This window comes from Myxocyprinus asiaticus, chromosome 36 (genome assembly GCF_019703515.2).
Source record: "Myxocyprinus asiaticus isolate MX2 ecotype Aquarium Trade chromosome 36, UBuf_Myxa_2, whole genome shotgun sequence".
NCBI lineage: Eukaryota > Metazoa > Chordata > Actinopteri > Cypriniformes > Catostomidae > Myxocyprinus > Myxocyprinus asiaticus.
The window spans coordinates 31,363,582-31,385,055 of record NC_059379.1 but is presented as its reverse complement, the minus strand read 5'-3'; the positions used below and the strand labels follow the sequence as shown (position 1 = coordinate 31,385,055).

The following is a 21,474-nucleotide window of genomic DNA, read 5'->3' as shown; positions in this document are numbered from 1 at the left end:
AGTAGTCAGAAGTCAGTGTGATTTGAATTTCATTTGCAAAAACAAAAATCATGTTTAGCTGCTGAATTCCTGTTGAAGAATTACACTGCCCATAATCCTGAAGAGAGATCCACCAATCAGAGAAGTTGCTGTTATCATGGAAATAAGAATAGCGCCATACGAGCTCAGTAGCAGCGAATTACATTGTCTTCCTGCACTCAGAAACAACTTTTATATTTGTATATATTTGAATATTTTATAATAATCTTTACATTTATTGGATTTTATAATTCTATCAATTGCTTTAAGTCAGTAGTTTTTATATTGTTGTATTCTCATTTATGATTTGATTCATTTGCAGTGCTACATGGGAAGAGTAGTTACCGGTAATTCACTTATAAAATGATTGAAATACACAGTCATGTACCTTTGTGTTTTCTCAGATTTTCAAATAATTTCAAATACATTTCTGAGCTAGTTGTTTGGTTTATGGTGTAGATATTTTTATTGTAAAAAAATATTTTTGATATCCCTATGGAGAAAATGAATGGGCAATACAGGAGCTAAGCCCACTGAAAAAGTAGGCAATTACTGTTGTGCTCACACACTCCAATACAACTGAGCCCTGCAGGAAAAAAATAACAAATACAAATAACAGCAAGGTTGATAAATCATCAATTATTTGGCCATTTTGAGATGATCAGTTTTATTAACAGAAGCGTCCCTTGTATTAATTCCAAAAATTTACCAACAGAACTGCCAATCGATAATTCACAGTTTGTTTATCAAATTTTTTCCATTTCAGTGTTAGCCTATATCATTTATCAATTATTTCTTCAGGCCTGGAAATGTCATGGAAATAGTCAGTATACTTTTTTGGGGTTAACAGCACTCTAAAACATTTCTCTTTTAAGTCTGTTCTTTTTAATAAATCAGTCAAACTGGTTTACAAATTGGTCTAAATCATTCATTAGCAGATCAATCAGAATCTAAATTATTTGTAAAATTTCTTATCCAGTAAGAAAAAACCACTGGATTGGAAAAATCATGAAAATTAATTGGTCAAAAAGTGTGGGAACCCTGACTGCTATACATGTCTTTTATTTCTCTCCTCAGGTGTCTCAACTTTTGGAGATTCTGTTAGGGGATGTATGTCTGCCCTTCTACACCTCTGTATTCGAGCTGGGCACAAACTCCTCCAAAAGAAAATCTTTTAAGGTACCAGACATCACTTTTAGACCTATCTGGTTTAAAAAAATTATAATTTTTGCACCTTATAGACAAATGTATGTGGACACTCAAACACCACACCCATAAGTGCTTGTTGAGCATTTAATATAAAAGAATGTGCATTAATCGGGAGTTCCTCCTCCCTAATAGCTTCCACTCTTCTAGTTCAGCTTTCTATGAAATGTTGGAACATGGCTGCAGGGATTTGCTCTAATTCATTTCAGACACAAGAGCATCAGTGAGGTCAGGCCCAACAGAAATGTTGGGTGACGGGGCCTGGCTCACAGTTGGCGTTAATTCAAGTTCAGTGGAATTTAGGGCTAGGCATTGTGCAGGCCAGTGATGTTCTTTCACATCAGACACTGTAACCCATTTCTTAATAGACCTTGCTTTGCGCACAAGCACGTAGACATTCTAGAACAGACCCATTCTACTAAAAATGTTGGTCTAAGGAGATTGCATGGCAGTATGCTAAATTTTATGCACTTGCTTGTAATGGATGTATCAGAAATAGCCAAACCCATAAAATAGACGAGGGTGTCCACATACTCTTGGTTGCATGCTTCCATTTGTTTTCACAATATCAGTTCACCATCTGCAAATGTAATGTCATTGAAGCCTAAAGTACCATCTTCTCTTGAAATACTACCCTTTAGAAAGCATGTAAGGTCCTTCAGGGGAATTGCTCATATCGTGAGAGGCCCTGTAAGCACCCTTGGTTATGTCTTTTCATCTGGGCAGTGCTACAAAACCGCAGTGAGATGGCTGTCTTCTTCTGGGAAATGGTACCCTTTTGATTATGACTTAAGCTTATGATACTGTATTTAGCCTGTCAGTTCTGAGATTGAAACATAACGACATTGCCATACTCACCTGTACCTTCTCAATCTCTCAGTGTGGTGAGTCTGTTCTGACTGCACTGGGAGGTTGTAAACTGCTGAGGGAGCTGTCTAAACTGGAGATTGAGACAGAGACCAAGCTTTCCTTGAAAGATTTGGCCCTGAAGTTTGAGTATATGGCCAATGGTAAGAAGCACACCAGCACCTGTTTTGTTTTACACACCTACTAAAACCTGTGATAAACCCTCTTTCTTCCCACCATCATTATTTACAGATGTGTTCAGTATGTGCTACCAAACCAAAGCATGCCGATCCTTCAAGCTTTTGATCCGGAAGTCTGAGATATGGGGTGATGCAACTTGTCTTAAAATGGCCATGGGGGCTGATGCTCGTCTTTTCTTCAGCCATGATGGAGTGCAGGTCAGTCTGCATTAGGGATGGGCACAAGGACTCAAGTACTCGGAAGTGACAGCAATGATCGTGATCAATAATGATCATGCGTGACTTGACTTTACACAAAATTTGAAATTCAGTGACAACTATACACAAAGGGGCCTTATTTTTAATTATGAGATTTAAAATGTCGTGTTAAAAATGCGACGGTTATGGCGCATCCAGTCAAGCCAACAGCGATTTGCAAATACACGGTTCAGCCAGCCACAACGAAAACGATTGTACGCGCTTGTTAAGATAATTACAATGACCTGAAGGAAGGGCAAAGGGATGCGCTTTCTGAGCATTCTTTCTTTGAGTTAGCCAGTGAGTCTTCACATAATGAAAAATACAAGACATTATATTTATATTATGCCTTTTTTTGTACTTTTTGAAACAGATTACTTTATAACAGCCGATAATAATGAATTTGCGAGATAGTGGAACAACAATGAGACCTTACACCAGTGCAGCAGCCAAAGACATCTGTATATACTATATGTACATGTCCATGTGCCCCCCCCCCCCCCAACAACTGACTAGTCCAGTGGTATTAAAACTGGGATCTGATATCACATAGATATATTTATCTTTTTCCCTCCTTAAAAGTGTTTTTGGGAAGCCACTGATTATAACAAAAAATAAATAAATGAACGAATAAATAAATATATAAAATTACCAGTATGCATATTTTGTTTTGGGTAGAATTTTGTGTGACATTCAATGTGCAATTTTTTTTCCTGCCAAAATGGTTACTGAAAATCTGGTACAAAGTCACAGCAACCGTTATGTGTAATTTTTATTTTACCTATTTCCAATAAAAAAATTGGTATTATTCAATTACTTTAATAATAAATGTTGCGATTCTGGGTAAGGGTTAATACTACACCGACATGCTGTTGCATTCTGCTGCGATTCATCCTGCTGTTTTTAGAACACAAGAACACATCCTATGTGAATGCCCCTTAGAAAATGTAATTATAAAGGGCTTCCTTAAGATCGATTAGTCATTAAAGGAATAGTTCACCCAAAAATGAAAATTCTCTCATCATTTACTCACCCTCATGCCATCCCAGATGGATGACTTACTTTCTTCTGCAGAACACAAAAAATGATTTTTAGAAGAATATTTCAGCTCTGTAGGTCCATACAATGTAAGTGAATGGTGAACATAATTCTCCACTTTTACTTTCACTTTCAAATTCTTTCACTTTTTGAAAGTGAAAGTAAAAGTGGAGAATTATGGTAAAAAAAGGACTTAAATATTGATCTGTTTCAGATCTCACTCACACCTATCATATCGCTTCTGAAGACATGAATTTAATCACTGGAATCTTATGGATTGCTTTTATGCTGCCTTGATATGCTTTTTAGAACTTCAAAGTTTTGATCACCATTCACTTGCATTGTAAGGACCAAAAGAGCTGAAATATTCATACACATCTGGGATGGCATGAGGGTGAGTAAATAATAAGAGAATTTTCATTATTGGGTGAACTATCCCTTTAATATTTTGAAAATAAGTAGTTTTGCACATCCCTATCAGCATACAAACAATCATTCATAGTTCCCTATCTGTCACTCACTCGACGTTGTGTCAATGTAGTGACACTAGGGGTCGCCCTTGGGAGCCCCAAACACCTCTGATCTTTGAGAAAAAAACAATGGGAATTGGCGAGTGGAATTTGCATGCCACTCCCCCGGACATACGGGTATAAAAGAAGCTAGCTCGCAACCACTCAGATTTTTTCTTCGGAGCCGAGCGGTTGTGTTCAGCGAGCTGAATCCTCAGCCGTTCCATTCACCTCTAAAAAACTGTTGGAGTTTACGCCGTATTACAGCGGCTTCTCCCCTTCGTGCACCGGTGGAGTGAGGAGAACGACCCTGGGTGCTTCAACAGTCTAAAAGAGTATATATTCTTGCAATAAAAGAGTATATTCTCCCTACTAAAAGAGTGGCACTGACAGAAAGCGTCTTTTTAAAGATGCCTCTCCGTCTGTGTTTATTTCCTGGTTGCGGTTGTTACCTCTCCGCTTCTGATGGCCACGATCGCTGTCTTACGTGCTTGGGCGCTGTCCACGCGGGGACAGCATTTGTGGACAGGTCATGTTCTCACTGCGAGAGCATGACCATGGCAACGTTGTGGTCACGGCTTTCCTTCGTTAGAGGGAAAGTCACCCCAGCGGCTCCCCGCCTCAGTCCTTCTACCTACGGGTTTGAGGCCGCATTGGTTAGCACTGGGGGTGATTTGGGGACCCCAATGGGAGCCACTCCGACGGGTAACCCCCCACGGACCTCCCATTCCCCAGTACGCTCGTTCACCCCGGTCGAGTTCTGGGATGAAACTTCCGACTCGTCTCAGGGCGAGTTCGCGATCTCATTCGGCGCTCGCGATGTGGATGAGCTCTTGATCGCAGCATCGGAGAGCAGGCTGGTCCAGTCTGATGCCGAGGACTCGACTGGGATCCCACCTTCGGGTGTGGTCGCCCAGTCGTAGGCCGATGTGGAGCTGGCGGCCATGCTTGCCCGGGCGGCTGCGAGCGTCGGGCTGGAGTGGAACCCTCCACTTCCCCCTGAACTCTCGCAGCTTGACGATTGGCTCCTGGATGATTGGATCGCTCTGTTCCCTTTCTTCCCGGAGGTGCATGAGGAGCTCACGAGGTCGTGGCAGGAACCTTTCACTGCCCGGACCAGGTCTCTGAGCTCCTCCACTCTCACTACCCTTGACGGTGGGGCTGCCAGGGGGTACTTGGTGATTCCCCAGGTGGATAAGGCGGTTGCGGTGCACCTGTGCCCGCAAAACGCCGCCACTTGGCGGAACCGCCCGAGACTCCCATCCAGCGCCTGTAGGTTTACGTCGTCTCTGGCAACTGAAGCCTACGGTGCCGCTGGACAGGCCGCCTCCACCTTGCACGCCATGGCTCTCCTGCAGGTGCATCAAGCCAAGGTGTTAAGAGAACTGCACGAGGGTAGTTCTGACCCGGGATTGATGCAGGAGCTGCGCTCAGCGATCGATCTTGCCCTCTGGGCGACGAAGGTCACGGTGTGGACTCTCAGGCAGACAATGTCCACCCTGGTGATCCAGGAGTGCCACCTATGGCTCAACTTGTTCAAGATGAGGGAGGCTGATAAGGTACGGTTCCTTGACACCCCCGTCGAGGGCTTTGTCCAGCAGTTCTCGGCGGTTAAGTAGCAGACGGAGGCTATTCAGCATATCCTGCCCCGGCACGGATCAAGACGACACCGGCTCCGCCGCAGCCCGGGCCAGTGGCGGTGGGTTGCGGCCAATCCCGGACCTGCGAGTTCTGAACTTTGTCTTGCACAGACTCCCGTTCAAGATGCTGACATGGAAACGCATTTTAGCATGCGTCTGGCATCAGGATTGGTTCGCGGTGGTAGACCTGAAGGACACGTACTTCAATGTCCAGTACAAGGTCCTCCCCTTCGGTCGGTCCCTGTCGCCTCACATCTTCACGGAAGTCACAGAGGCAGCCCTTGCCCTCCGCTAAGGGAAGTGGGCGTCCGCATCCTCAACTGTCTCAATGACTGGCTGGCTCTAGCTCACTCTCGAGACTTGTTGTGTGTTCATAGGGACCTGGTGCTCAGGCACCTCAGCCAGCTGGGGGCTTCAGGTCAACTGGGGAAAGAGCAGCTCTCCCCGGTACAGAGCATCTCTTTTCTCGGGTTGGAGTTAGACCCAGTCTCTATGATGGTGCGCCTCTCGAGCGAGCACATGCAGTCTGTACTGAATTGCCTGAATTTGTTCAGGCGGAGCACGGCGGTCCCACTGAAGCATTTTCAGAGGCTCCTGGGGCATATGGCATCCTCGATGGTGGTCACACTGCTTGGGTCGATGCATATGAGACCACATCAGCACTGGCATCAGACTCGAGTCGTGAGATGGGCATGGTGCTGCGGCACACATCGCGTGGTCATCACGCCGATCTACTGCTACCTGTTCAGCCCTTGGACGGGCTTTGCATTCTTGCGGGCAGGAGTCCCTTTAGTGCAAGTACCCCAGGCTCGTCGTGGTTACAACAGATGCCTCCGAGCATGGCTGGGGTGCCGTGTGCAATGGGCACGCAGCCGCAGGCTCCTGGACAGGGCCGTGACTGCGTTGGCATGTCAACTGCCTTGAATTGTTGGCAGTGTTTCTCACCCTGCGGAGGCTTCGGCCGTTGATCCAGAGCAAGCACGTGTTGGTCCGGACGGACAACACAGTGATGGTAGTGTACAGTAGCCGCCAAGGTGGCTTGCACTCGCATCGCATGTCGCAACTCGCCCGCCGTCTCCTCCTCTGGAGTCAGCAGCGACTCACATCCTGGGCAACCTTGACAGCATGGCAGGGGAAAGTGGAGACTCCCAGGAATCCTCCCGCTGCCCGCTCTGGTACGCCCTGACCGAGGCTTCCCTCGGCACAGATGCGCTGGCACACAGCTGGCCCCGGGGGCCGCGCTAGTATGCGTTCCCCCCAGTGAACCTACTTGCACAGACCCTGTGCAAGGTCAGCGAAGACAAGGAGCAGGTCATCGTAGTGGCACCCTACTGGCCCACCCAGACTTCGGTTTCGGACCTCACACTCCTTGTGACAGCCCCTCCCTGGCGAATTCACCTAAGGAGGGTTCTCCTCTCTCAGGGACGGGGCAGCATCTGGCACCCATGACCAGACCTCTGGAATGTTCATGTCTGGCCCTTGGATGGGACACGGAAGACCTAAGTGGCCTACCACCCACGGTGGTAGACATGATCACTCAGGCTAGGGCCCCCTCTATGAGGCGTCTGTATGCCTTGCAGTGGTGTCTGTTCGCTAAGTGGTGTAAGCTACGCAAAGACCCCCAAAAAGAAAGAAAGAGATGCGCAGTCAGGTCAGTGCTTTCCTTCCTGCAGGAGAGGCTGGTCAGGCAGCTATAGCGGCACACCACAATGCAGTTGATGGTAAGTATTTAGGGAAGCACAACCTGATCATCAGGTTCCTTAGAGGCGCGAGGAGGTTGAATCCTCCCAGACCGCGCCTCATTCCCTCATGGGATCTCTCCATGGTCCTGTGGGGAGCCCCATTTGAGCCCTGGAGTCAGTTGAGCTAAAGGCAGTCTCTTGAAGACTGCCCTCCTGACTGAGCTCACGTCCATCATGAGGGTAGGGGACCTGCAGGCATTCTCTGTCAGTGACACGTGCCTGGAGTTCGGTCCGGAATACTCTCACATGGTCCTGAGGCCCCGACTGAGCTATATGCCCAAGGTTCCCACGACCCTGTGTAGGGATCAGGTGGTGAACGTGCAAGCGAAGCTGCCCCAGGAGGAGGCAGACTCAGCCTTCTCATTGCTGTGTCCGGTGTGTGCTTTGCGCATCTACTTGGATCGCATGCAGAGCTTTAGAGGCTCTGAGCAGCTCTTTGTCTGCTTCGGAGGACAGCGGAATGGGAGCGCTGTCTCCAAACAGAGGATCGCCCACTGGGTCGTTGACACTATTCGCTTTGGCATACCACGCCCAGGACGTGCCGGCCCCCTTGGGGCTTCGGGCACACTCCACCTGCCTCCTGGGCTCTGACCAATGGTACCTCTTTAGCAGACATTGGTAGAGCAGCGGGCTGGGCAACACTCAATACCTTCGCGAGGTTCCTCAATCTCCGGGTTGAGCCGGTTCATCCTGTGTGTTGTCAGGTACGAACAGGTAAGTTGGCGGGACAACTGGCCGGGTGTACCGCTTGCGTATAGCACCTTTCCACTCCTGGAGGGGGAGACATGCGCTTGTTACCCCCCAGCCGTGTTCACGAGGTCATGGACCCTGGCTGTCCTTCCTCCTCAGCCCTGTGGCAGGCGAGTTTGTGGAGAAACTTGATTCTGGCCCAGTATGTGTGCTATTAGGCCCTGTACTGGGGTAGGTGCTCCACATGCACTGGTTGCCTGTTTGTAACCCCGTGTGATGTATCTTCCATGAGATGGTTTCCCTGTTGGTAAACATGCGTCTTCCTTGGGCAGAGTTTCCCTCTGCCAACAGTCGCTGTGTTTGTAGAGCTCCGTCCCCTCTGGGTAGGACCGACCACGGGGACTTCTCCACATACGACACTGCCGACAAGACTCTGTAAGACCGTGTGACGTATTTCCACACAATTGCCTCCCCTTTGGGCAGGATGTGGTCTCCGCAGTGTCTTCCCCTTGGGAATGGACACCCCCCTGACGCGGACATTTATGGCCCCCAGCTGAATGATTTCCATTCTTTTTTGGGGAGAAACAAAGAAGAGAAGAGGCCACGGCCTGTCCCCATTTTGGGCAGTCGACTTGTCCCGGAGGTGTGGGGGACCGTAGGATGCTCGTAGGAGTGTTGGGGGAGGTTATGTGACGGCCAGTTGTGCTGGCTACGAGGCACGCAATGGTCTGCCCGTCTCGCACCGTCAGTCCACGTAACACAGTTCAGCTAGTTGTGGTGTTTCGTATAGATATCGACACAACGTCGAGTGAGTGACAGATAGGGAACGTTCTGGTTACTTTCATAACCTCCGTTCCCTGAAATGGCTGGGACCCTGTCTTGGCTCCTCAGCACAAAACTTGAATGAGTGGTTGCAAGCCAGCTCCTTTTATACCCGTATGTCCGGGGGAGTGGCATGCAAATTCCACTCGCCAATTCCCATTAGCCTTTTCTCAAAGATCAGAGGTGTTTGGAGCTCCCAAGGGCGACGCCTAGTGTCACTACATCGACACAAGTCTTGTTCCCTCCATCAGGGAACAGAGGTTACGAATGTAACCAGGACGTTTTTTTTTATACATAAGGTGTGTTCATAAAAGTGTTATTTTTTAGTCCCTGTTGTCTCAGATCTGGTGGGGTGACATGGATAGAGGCACTGAGGTGTGGAAAGTCATCCTGACTTTGTTAATTCCTCCAATCTGCTACACCAACATCATCAATTTCAGGTCAGCAAATCACCAAAATCCTCCCATTTTCCTCATGTAGGTTCTGTGGTAAGGGAGACGATTTGGAGCATTTTGTTTTTAAATATGCAAGATTAATTCATTTTTTTAAACTTCTTAAAAGCTGGTTTCAGAAATGCAATGAAGTTTTTTTTTTTTTTTTGGATGAAGTGTTTATAGGAGGTCTGAAGTTTAGATTTGCAATTAGAAGGAAAGTAGATTTACTGAATTATTTGATTGGTACAGCGAAGTTGGAAGACAAGTAAGAACAAAGGGTTGCATTTGTCAACAGATCCTGAAATGATGTTCAGGCAATTAGTGGCAGGAAGGCTTAAAGTTTGCACATTATTTTCTTACAAATAATGTTCTGGGTTTTTTGTGCGATGTGGTGTGTCAGCGATGTGTTATGTGCAATTTATGATGATCAGCTAATTCTGAATCAGCATATGTTGTGTTTGTAGCATGATCAAATGTAGACTGTTCTGTATTTCTTACAGGAAATTAGACAATGTGGAAGAGGAAAAATTAACACCGGCGGTACATCCAACCTCAGAAACAGACTACCACTACACAGAGACTGTCTTCTCCTTTACTGACATCAAAAACCAGTACCTTTACCTTTATACATCAAGCATAAATATAATATAAATCTGTATTTGTAATATTGCTAATATAAATTGGTAGACACACATGTCTTCATCTGTTACCTTCTTTCTATATTTAGCAGTGAAGTTGAGCAAGAGGACTCAAATAATATCAGATGTCCAACAAAAGGTTTGACTGTTGATTTTGAAACCCAAGTTTTTGTTCTTTTACATTTTGCACTTTCATTCAAATCTTATTACCACCAGTATTTATGCATCTCTCTTCTAGTTATACAATTGGGTGTCATTCATGAAATACGAGCTGAACGTTGTGTGTGTGTGTGTGTGTGTGTGTGTGTAAATCATTCGTAACACCATTCTTATGTAAATCGTCACATTTAATGAGTAACCATTACAAAAGTATGAATCAGAACAGAAATGTACTTTTTCATAGAAAAGCCAATTGTCTTATACAGTTACAGTATAAGAATTGGAGAAATTATTCCTTATTTTCATTATTTTTTCCCTCCTGTAATCAGGCACTACTGTTGCAGCTTTCCATCAAAACAAGCAACCCTTTTGGGTTTCCCGCTGGAAGCAGTTCTGGTATGCCCCCATTACCTCATTCCTCGGCAATGTTATGATGTACTTCCTCTTCCTGTTTCTGTATGCCTATGTGCTATTGGTTGACTTCAAGCCGCCTCCCCCTGATGGCCCTGCCGCCTCTGAGTATGTGCTGTACTTTTGGATGTTCACTCTCGTATGCGAGGAGATTCGAGAGGTTGGTGTTCTGACCCATTAATAGGGTGCACTTTCATTAACCCTCTGTCCATGGTGTCCACTATAGTGTACAGACTTTAAAAGCCATTTTTAACAACTCAGGGTGTGATGTGTATGTGGCGGAGCTAGAGAAGGGAGTTATGGCAATCTACTAGTTTTAAAGTGCTAGATGGAGATATAAGTCGATTACGCCACCCTGGGAATTGCACCCAGGGACAAATTACGACCACACAGGTATTAACCCAAAAGGTCACGCAGGTATTAACCCAAAAGGTCACACAGGTTCGTTCTACAAGTAAATGAAGGCTAGCGACGTGGGTTCCAATAGGAAAATATAAAGATCTTTATTGATACACAATTAGAATGTTAAAAATCTGAATTTGGCCAAGTCAGATAGAATAGGCTAAAACACATTCTGCAAGCTGCAGCATCAAATTGTCAATTGTCTGAGAAAACGTCATGGTTACTTGTGTAACCTCCATTCCCTGATGGAGGGAACGAGATGTTGTGTCGATGTAGTGACACTAGGGGTCATTCTTGGGAGCCCGAGACACCTCTGGTCTTTGATAAAAAGCCAATGAAAATTGGCTAGTGGTATTTGCATGCCACTCCCCCAGACATACGGGTATAAAAGGAGCTGGTATGCAACCACTCATTCAGGTTTTATGCTGAAGAGCCGAGACAAGGTCCGGCCATTTCAGCGGGTAGTTCAGCGTTGCGGCAGGAGGGACACAACGTCTCGTTCCCTCCATCAGGGAACGGAGGTTACACAAGTAACCATGACGTTCCCTATCTGTCACTCACTCGACGTTGTGTCAATGTAGTGACACTAGGGGTCCCTATACGAAACGCCACAACTGGCTGAACTGTGTTATGTGAACTGGCGGTGTGTGGTGGGCAGACCACTGTGTGCCTCATAACCAGCACACCAGGTCGACACGTGTTGCAAACAGCGCCCCAGCCCATTTTGGAGGTGTCCGTTGTGACCACGACGTGCCTGGAGACCAGTTCTAGGGGAACACCTGCCCGTAGAAACGAGAGGTCGGTCCAAGGGCTGAAAAGACAGTGACAGACCGGCGTGATGACCACGCGGTGTGTCCCGTGGCGCCATGCCCATCTCGGGACTCGAGTCTGAAGCCAGTGCTGAAGCAGTCTCATATGCATCAACCCGAGCAGGGTGCCCACCGCTGAGGATGCCGTATGCCCCAGGAGCCTCTGAAAAAGTTTCAGTGGAACCGCTGTTTTCTGTTTGAACGCCTTCAAACAGGCCAACACCAACTGGGCGTGCTCGTTCGTGAGGCGCGCTGTCAAAGAGACTGCGTCCAACTCCAAACCGAGAAAAGAGATGCTCTGAACCGGGAGGAGATTGCTCTTTTCCCAGTTGACCCAAAACTCTAGTCGGCTGAGGTGTGAGAGCACCAAGTCCCTGTGTGCGCACAACATGTCCCGAGAGTGAGCTAAGATTAGCCAGTCATCGAGATAGTTGAGATTGCGAATGCCCACCTCCCTTAGCGGGGCAAGGGCTGCCTCTGCGACCTTCGTGAACATGCGAGGAGACTGGGACAGGCCAAAAGGGAGGACCTTGTACTGATATGCCTGACCCTCAAATGCAAACCGCAGGAAGGGTCTGTGTCGAGGAAGGATCGAGACATGGAAGTACGCATCCTTCAGGTCTACCACCGCGAATCAATCTTGATGCCGGACGCTCGCCAGAATGCGTTTTTGCGTTAGCATCTTGAACGGGAGTCTGTGTAAAGCCCGGTTCAGTACTCGCAGGTCCAAGATTGGCCACAACCCACCCCCTCTGGGGAGCCTCTGGAGTGCCTCTGGGGAGCCTCTGGGGTGGTTTGCTTTCTTATGAAGGCGAGCCGCGACCACATCGTTGCCATGGACATGTCCTCACAATGATTACATGACCATCCACGAACGCTGTCTCCGTGTGAGCAGTGCCCAGACACGAAAGACAGTGATCATGTCCGTCAGAAGGCAAGAGATAATGAGTGCAACCAGGAATAATACAATTGGAAAGGTATCTTTAAAAAGACGCGTCTTTAAAAAGACGTTCCGTGTGTGCCGCTCTTTTAGAGAAATATACTCTTTTAGAGAAATATACTCTTATTTCTGCCGAAGCTCCCAGGGGCATTCTCTGCAGTGCACCAGAGCAGAGGAGGGAGAAGCCACTGAAATGCGCCGTCAGATCCAGCAGAGGTGAATGAACAGTCATGGGAATTCAGCTCAGTGAGCATGACCGTTCGGCTCGGAAGAGAAAATCTGAATGAGTGGTTGCATACCAGCTCCTTTTATACCCGTATGTCCGGGGGTATGGCATGCAAATACCACTCGCCAATTTTCATTGGCCTTTTATCAAAGACCAGAGGTGTCTCGGGCTCCCAAGTGTGACCCCTAGTGTCACTACATCGACACAACGTCGAGTGAGTGACAGATAGGGAACAAAATTTCACATATACAAGAAAACAAAGAGAAATAAACAAAACAACAAATACTGCAGGGCTGAGGCTTCCCAGTCAGGGAGAAGCGGGCTAGCTATTACGAGAATGGGCTAAAAAAAAAAAGAAACCCACAGCACTCAAGTGTACATGCAGTTCACACAAACTCCACACACCATAAAGTTGAATGTAGGTGACAAAACACAGCACTCTGTGCGAGACACACCACTACCACCAATACAGCACAAGGAAGCTAGCCCACCTGCTCTTGGCCCTCAGCACCTGCAAATACCAAAACAAAAGAACCAATTAACCACAATACAAAGCACAACTGGGTGGCACATGCAAAATATTTGTTTTGTTTACACAGAAAAAGCAAAACAAAAAAAATTTGTAAATATTAAATGACAAAAACATCAACAGGCCAAAATTTACTTAAAAAATTTACAAAATTTACTTACATAAACTCAGAAAAAGAAATAAATTAATTTCAACAACCCACTAACACAAAACAAACAATAATAATAATTAAAAAAAATTAAAAAAAATTCACACAGCCAGGTGCATAACCGCTTAGGCCCGGAAAGCCAAAAAGGGCCAGATTGACAATCACTTAATATTTCTTTTAAATATTTCGAGTCACTAGAGTGTCAATGAGACCAAACAGTCTTCAACAAGAAAGAGACACAAACCGGCACCATTGGACTCGCACCGGCTAATTAAAAAGCAAAAAAACAATTAAGAACCTAAAACGAAACAAACAAAACAAAAAACAACACAGGAACAAAGCAACAGTGCTGCTCAAAGAAGGGCAGGAGAGTGCTGACATTAAACTTTATCGCCCTGGCAATGAGCACACAGCAATGAGTGCAATCGAGCCTGCTCAAAACAAACTGATGTTACTACCATTTAAAAGCAAGTTAAGCAACTCTCCAAAAAAAAAAAAGATAGAGTCACATAGTGATGAGATGACTTAACGATGCTTGTTTAACGATGCTTGTCTAACAACCACAATGCATACCATGTGTCATGTCCAAGGGCTTAAATACCCTAATAGTGGTAGCTTATAGGCCATTCATTCGTAATGTGATTATGACGTAACCATAGACATGTTACTGCACTCTACTACATTCACTTCTAAACCACCATTCATGAGTTAATACCTTTCTCATAATTCTATATGACTGTCCTCTTTATTTGTCATTATGTAACAAAATAAATTCAATATGATGACGAAAGTGGCGATGCACTGCAATATTTACCATTGTCTTCTGTTGTAATGGACAGATGTGTAACTCTCAAAATACATCATTTTAGAAACTTATTTCAATTGGGAATGATAATATTATATCTTGTTCTGAAAAAGAAACATTCTTTTTTCACTTTGTGATTCATGCTTCAGAGGGTTAAACGAAAAGTGCAACCCTAAATTAAAATTGTCATCATTTACACACCCATTTGTCCATTTTTTATTTTCCTTGTATAATAAAGAAAATAAGCTCACAAACAGAACTTGCAATAAATAATTTCATTATCAGACATTTGCATTGTGAGTTTAATGATTAATGCAGGAGTGTAAATCTCTTAAACAACAGTTTTCAATCAAACACAGTTAAGGGTAATTCGACGCTTGTGGTAGAGGTGTAAGGTAACTTGTTAAGTGTCTTCTCTTTTTCTCTCAGATATTCATTGTGGGCACTAAGACTGTTGGCCAGAGGTTGATGCTGTATGCTCATGATGTGTGGAATAAGTTTGATGTCCTTGCCATCTCCCTCTTCATTGCTGGTTTGTTCTGCAGGTAATGGCCCTTTACAGTTAGTCCTGCATCTATGAATGGAATAAGGAGATCATGTCCATCCACTAGGGGGCAATTCTCTATATGTATATAATGATTGAATCAACAGCCACAGATGGAGGAAAGTGGAGTTTTAGTATTTGCATCAAACTGGGAAAAGCCTGATGCAAACAGAGTCCACTTTTGAAAATTCTTCTATTGTACCTTTTTCCAATGTAATATACATATAGCAGTTATAGTTATTTTAATAGATGTTTATTATATTACCAGCATCAGCATTTGGTATGTCCCCCTTTTGCTTTAACAACAGCATGCACTCGAGCTGGCTTGAATTTTCGGTTTAAAGCAAGATATCTTCACAAGTGTGAATCGATACTATTTTGTCGCGGAAAGTGGAGTTTTGGTTATTCAGGGCAAGACAGTCATACTTTGAGTCAGGGGACAAAGCAGGGAAGCTTTTGGCTAGATATATAAAGCAGAGAGAGTCTCTTTCTATCATTCCCTCAGTGAAATCTGCTGGTGGTGAAATATTTACCTCAGCCATTGATATTAATAATGCCTTTAAAGAATTCTATATTGATCTTTATAGTTCCATGTCTTCATCTACTCATGAAGATATTAGAAACTTTGTGGAACCATTAGATCTTCCTACACTGACGACTGAGCAAAAAAAACTCTCTTGATTCTGAGATAACCTTGGAGGAGCTTAACGAGGTAATTAAGTCCCTACCTACTGGCAAGGCTCCGGGGCCAGATGGTTTTGCCGCAGAATTTTTTAGATCCTATGCTACAGAATTGGCCCCACTTTTGTTAGAAGTTTATACTGAATCATTAAAGAAGGGAAAACTTCCTCCAACCATGACACAAGCCCGGATCAGTCTGATTCTTAAAAAGGACAAAGATCCAAGCGAGTGTAAAAGTTACCGTCCAATCTCCCTGATCCAACTAGATGTAAAAATATTGTCAAAAATTTTAGCTAACCGATTAAGTAAGGTTATGACATCTCTTATACATATAGATCAGGTGGGATTTATTCGGGGCCGTAGCTCTTCTGATAAAATCAGGCGTCTCATCAATATCATGTGGTCAGTGGCAAATTAACAATCTCCGGTCGCTGCCATCTCACTTGACGCCGAAAAGGCGTTTGATATGGTAGAATGGGATTATCTTTTTACCCTGTAGCAGCGGTACAAACAAATGGATTAATTTCAGATAATTTTACTCTAGATAGGGGCACTTGATAGGGTTGCCCTCTTTCCCCGTTATTGTTCTGTCTTGCCCTGGAACCATTAGCAGCTGCAATAAGAAAGGAGGATGATTTTCCAGGGGCGACAGCGGGAGGTGCGGCGCATAAGCTTCTGCTTTACGCAGATGATATTTTATTATTTGTCTCTGAACCTACTAGATCTTTGCCTTGCCTCCACAGAATTATTAATTCCTTTTCCAAGTTCTCAGGATACAAAGTCAATTGGTCTAAATCCGAAGCTTTGGTGCTGACAGCATACTGCCCAGAAATGGCTTTCCAGCCGGGTGCCTTCCAGCGGCCCAAACAGGGCATTAAGTATTTGGGGATTTTATTCCCAGCAAATTTGTCTGATTTAGTTAGTGTTAATTTTGACCCTTTAATAAAAAGGTTTTCGAGTGATGTCAGCAGGTGGGATTCATTACATTTATCGATGATTGGGAAGGTTAATGTTATTAAAATGAATTGTATTCCAAAATTCAACTACCTGCTTCAGTCTCTCCCTGTAGATGTCCCCCTCTCTTATTTCAAGCAATTTGATAGCATAGCGAAGTGCTTTATTTTGAATGGTAAGCGCCCCAGGTTAAATTTCAATACATAGTTACATAGGCCAATTGACAGAGGAGGGCTAGGTCTTCCCAAGATTTTGTTTTATTATTATGCGTTCGGTCTTAGACATTTGGCTCATTGGTCGCTTCCACCTGAGAGAGCCCCTCCCTGGATTTGTATTGAAAAGGAAGTTCTTGCCCCTATCTCGCCACTGCATAGCCTTTCGATTAAACTAGCCGGAGAGGTTAAGTCGCATCCCGTTATTTTGCATTTGCACTCGATATGGACAAAAGTGTCCAGAGTGTTTAATTCTGATATTTATTTAAATGTTGCCTCGAGCATATGGCAGAACCCTAAACTATGTATTAATAAGTCCCCTTTTTGTTGGTCAGATTGGATTGTGAGGGGGGTTAATGCACTTGGTGACCTATATGAGGGTGGAGTATTGAGATCTTTTGAAAATTTGGTTCAACATTTTGGCATTCCCAGATCTCAGTTTTATAAGTATTTACAGCTTCGCCACCTACTCTGCACTATTTTTGGGAGTGGCATGCACCCCCCTAAGGCGGCAGGTGCTTTGGGAGAGGTGATTGCTGCTTTTGGAAAAGGCCATGAAGCATCAGTGTATTACTCCCTACTAATTCAGAGTCTGGGGGATGGAGCCTTGACTTCTCTCAAGAGAGTATGGGAAAAAGATTTGAATTTGGTATTGGAGGATGGAGTGTGGATTAAGATTCTTAAAAATGTCAAGTCTGTATCTAGAGATGCAAGGGTTCGCCTTATGCAATTTAAGATTTTACATAGATTTTATTGGACCCCCTCTAGATTATATAGGCTTGGTCTTAAAGACACACCCACTTGCTGGCGATGCCAGTCAGAAGTTGGAGACACTACCCATGTCTTTTGGGGGTGTGTTAAGATCCAGGAGTTTTGGTTGAGGGTTCAGAGGTATTTGTGCGACGTTTTGAACACTCAGGTTTTGCTTTGTCCCAAACTCTGTATTTTGGGTGATGGAGCGGTCATGCATTTAGGGGACAATCATATAAAAAACTGGGTTATGACCAGTCTCATGATCGGCAGGCAAGTAATTTTAAGGGGTTGGAAGTCAAATGGAGCACCCTCTTTTTCGGAGTGGTGTGTGGAAATGGGGAGGGTAGCTGCATTTGAAGAGGCGGTAAGTAGAAGGCTGGGGTTGAGGGACTTATTTGCTAAAAAATGGGGCAAATATTTAGTTTTTTGGGGGGAATCTCGGGGAGGGGATGTGGAGAGTGTAGTTTAATCATGTATGTTTATTATTTTATTTATTTGTGTATGTATATATATATATATATATATATATATAATATATTTTATTTTATGTAAGTGTATGTATATGTATCTGTGTATGTATGTATATGTATGTGTGTGTGTATATATGTGTATATCTGTGTATGTATATATGTATGTATATATACATTTATATATATTTATTTTATTTTTTTGGATTGTGTGTGTGTTATGTGGGACCACAGGGGTGTTCGTTAGGGGTCAGGGTGGGATTGTATTAGTAGGGTTAAATGTAAAATGTTGATTCATTATATACAGTGCATCCGGAAAGTATTCACAGTGCTTCACTTTTTCCACATTTTGTTATGTTACAGCCTTATTCCAAAATGGATTAAATTCATTATTTTCCTCAAAATTCTACAAACAATACCCCATAATGACAACGTGAAAGAAGTTTGTTTGAAATCTTTGCAAATTTATAAAAAAAATCATAAAATAAAATAAAAATAAAATCACATGTACATAAGTATTCACAGCCTTTGCCCAAAATTGAGCTCAGGTGCATCCTGTTTCCACTGATCATCCTTGAGATGTTTCTACAACTTGATTGGAGTCCACCTGTGGTAAATTCAGTTGACTGGACATGATTTGGAAAGGCACACACCTGTCTATATAAGGTCCCACAGTTAACAGTGTATGTCAGAGCACAAACCAAGCCATGAAGTCCAAGGAATTGTCTGTAGACCTCCGAGACAGGATTGTATCGAGGCACAGATCTGGGGAAGGGTACAGAAACATTTCTGCAGCTTTGAAGGTCCCAATGAGCACAGTGGCCTCCATCATCCATAAATGGAAGAAGTTTGGAACCACCAGGACTCTTCCTAGAGCTGGCCGCCTGGCCAAACTGAGCGATCGGGGGAGAAGGGCCTTAGTCGGGGAGGTGACCAAGAACCCGATGGTCACTCTGACAGAGCTCCAGCATTTCTCTGTGGAGAGAGGAGAACCTTCCAGAAGAACAACCATCTCAGCAGCACTCCAACAATCAGGCCTGTATGGTAGAGTGGCCAGACGGAAGCCACTCCTCAGTAAAAGGCACATGACAGCCCGCCTGGAGTTTGCCAAAAGGCACCTGAAGGACTCTCAGACCATGAGAAACAAAGATTGAACTCTTTGGCCTGAATGGCAAGTATCATGTCTGGAGGAAACCAGGCACCGCTCATCACCTGGCCAATACCATCCCTACATTGAAGCATGGTGGTGGCAGCATCATGCTGTGGGGATGTTTTTCAGTGGCAGGAACTGGGAGACTAGTCAGGATCAAGGGAAAGATGAATGCAGCAATGTACAGAGACATCCTTGATGAAAACCTGCTCCAGAGCGCTCTGGACCTCAGACTGGGGTGAAGGTTCATCTTCCAACAGGACAATAACCCTAAGCACACAGCCAAGATAACAAAGGAGTGGCTCCGGGACAACTCTGTGAATGTCCTTGAGTGGCCCAGCCAGAGCCCAGACTTGAACCCGATTGAACATCTCTGGAGAGATCTGAAAATGGCTGTGTACCGACGCTCCCCATCCAACCTGATGGAGTTTGAGAGGTCCTGCAAAGAAGAATTTGAGAAACTGCCCAAAAATAGGTGCGCCAAGCTTGTAGCATCATACTCAAAGACTTGAGGCTGTAATTGGTGCCAAAGGTGCTTCAACAAAGTATTGAGTAAAGGCTGTGAATACTTATGTACATGTGACTTTTTCGTTTTTTATTTTTAATAAATTTGCAAAGATTTCAAACAAACTTCTTTCACATTGTCATTATGGGGTATTGTTTGTAGAATTGAGGACAATAATGAATTTAATCCATCTTGGAATAAGGCTGTAACATAACAAAATGTGGAAAAAGTGAAGCGCTGCGAATACTTTCCGGATGCACTGTATGTGTTGAGTTTTTTTCACTGTCATAGCACATGAATCAATAAAATGTTAATTACAAAAAAGAAGTGTGAATCGAGTGGACTGACAAAATTTAGACATGTGAATTTTGGAATCATGTGATAATTTCCTGTGAAATTGATCATGTGAAAAAAGTGTTTTAGACACTGTTGGACACTGACAGTGTTACACTTTTTTTTTAAGTTACTTACAATAATCAAGTAACTTAATCATCAAGGAGGATTTATTTTTTATTTTTTATGGAAGTTATATTTAAAATCCACTTGGCTCAAAAATCGGAGGGGGTATGTTTGAACAGGCATGATGCTTCTGATTTCCCATCTAAGTTTTCAGTTAATTAAAAACATGTGATTCAGTCTTCTCAAAAATATGTAGCGCAAGTGTCAAAATTTAGCAGTTAATATCAAACCTCAGTGGTGAGCATTCTTCTACATTTTTGTGGCTGTATTCATGGGTGTATGTGTACATGTGTCTGTCTTAGGATGTTCAGTTGGTCATTCAACATGGGACGTGGCATATTGTGCATGGACTTCATGGTCTTCACACTCCGACTCATTCAAATATTCGCCATTCACAGACAGCTGGGCCCCAAAATCATCATATTGGGCAAAATGGTGAGGTGACCAATCTTCAGTGAATTGAAAGATAGTTGACTAGTAGATTTAAATATCTACAAGAAGAAATTATGTTGGAGCTTAATTTATTTTGAACCGAGAACATTCATTTAATCTGAAGAGATCTTAATGATAAAGTTTTACTGGGGCAGGAGCACGGGAAGTGTGGGTGCTGGGGGTGCTACAGCACCCCCTGTTTTCACAGGATTGAAAATGCAACACGAAATGTTTTATAAGAAAAATCAACACATTTTACTTTTTCTGTAAAGGGAAAAAAAAAAATAACTGCACAACTCAAAATATATTGTAAGCTTATTTATTGGTCAACGTTTCAATACATATGCTTGCATTTTGAGTTGTGTTTTATATGATTCCTTCATATATTTAAGCAATAACTGTTGTTTTTGCTGTTTCCAGCTGAAAACTTTCAATTACAGCATCATTACACAACAAATGGCAATCAGGTGTGACACTATTTTAACAAGCCACTGAAAGAAAACAAGTATAGAGTACCTGATTCTGATAAGAGTGTCCTTTTTCCAACAATAATTTCTACATTTATTAGGTGTGCGACTCAAGTCTCTTTAAAAGAACACTTTCAGTAAGGCATTTAAAAATAACTTGTAAACAGACTATAAACCTATGCTTTTATTAAATAGTTTTCATTTTACATTTTATGATTTCTTTCTCGAAATGGGATTAGCGCATCATTTCTTTCCTCTTGATTGATGCACACAAGTGTGATGTTGGCGCAGGAGATGAACTGTAGCTAGAAGTTTGATGGCGCTAAAGCAAAAATGTTTTTAGTGTTCATCCAAATCAAAATCTCCCAAACAGAAGAGACATTCAGACCCTAATTAAATAA

The 21,474-nt window shown here is 43.8% G+C and overlaps 1 protein-coding gene across 3 annotated transcripts in view; it reads left to right on the top strand.

The window, feature by feature from the left end:
* LOC127427374 (transient receptor potential cation channel subfamily M member 4-like) overlaps window positions 1-21,474 on the top strand; it is a 51,717-nt gene that overhangs the window by 16,942 nt on the left and 13,301 nt on the right. For all 3 annotated transcript variants that reach the window (XM_051674951.1, XM_051674952.1, XM_051674953.1), the window contains 10 exons: window positions 1,096-1,197; window positions 1,866-1,994; window positions 2,105-2,234; window positions 2,323-2,468; window positions 9,276-9,388; window positions 9,883-9,993; window positions 10,110-10,159; window positions 10,509-10,750; window positions 14,879-14,994; window positions 20,477-20,609. In XM_051674951.1, coding sequence (XP_051530911.1) covers window positions 1,096-1,197; window positions 1,866-1,994; window positions 2,105-2,234; window positions 2,323-2,468; window positions 9,276-9,388; window positions 9,883-9,993; window positions 10,110-10,159; window positions 10,509-10,750; window positions 14,879-14,994; window positions 20,477-20,609 — 1,272 coding nt within the window. The remainder of the gene's footprint in view (window positions 1-1,095; window positions 1,198-1,865; window positions 1,995-2,104; window positions 2,235-2,322; window positions 2,469-9,275; window positions 9,389-9,882; window positions 9,994-10,109; window positions 10,160-10,508; window positions 10,751-14,878; window positions 14,995-20,476; window positions 20,610-21,474) is intronic.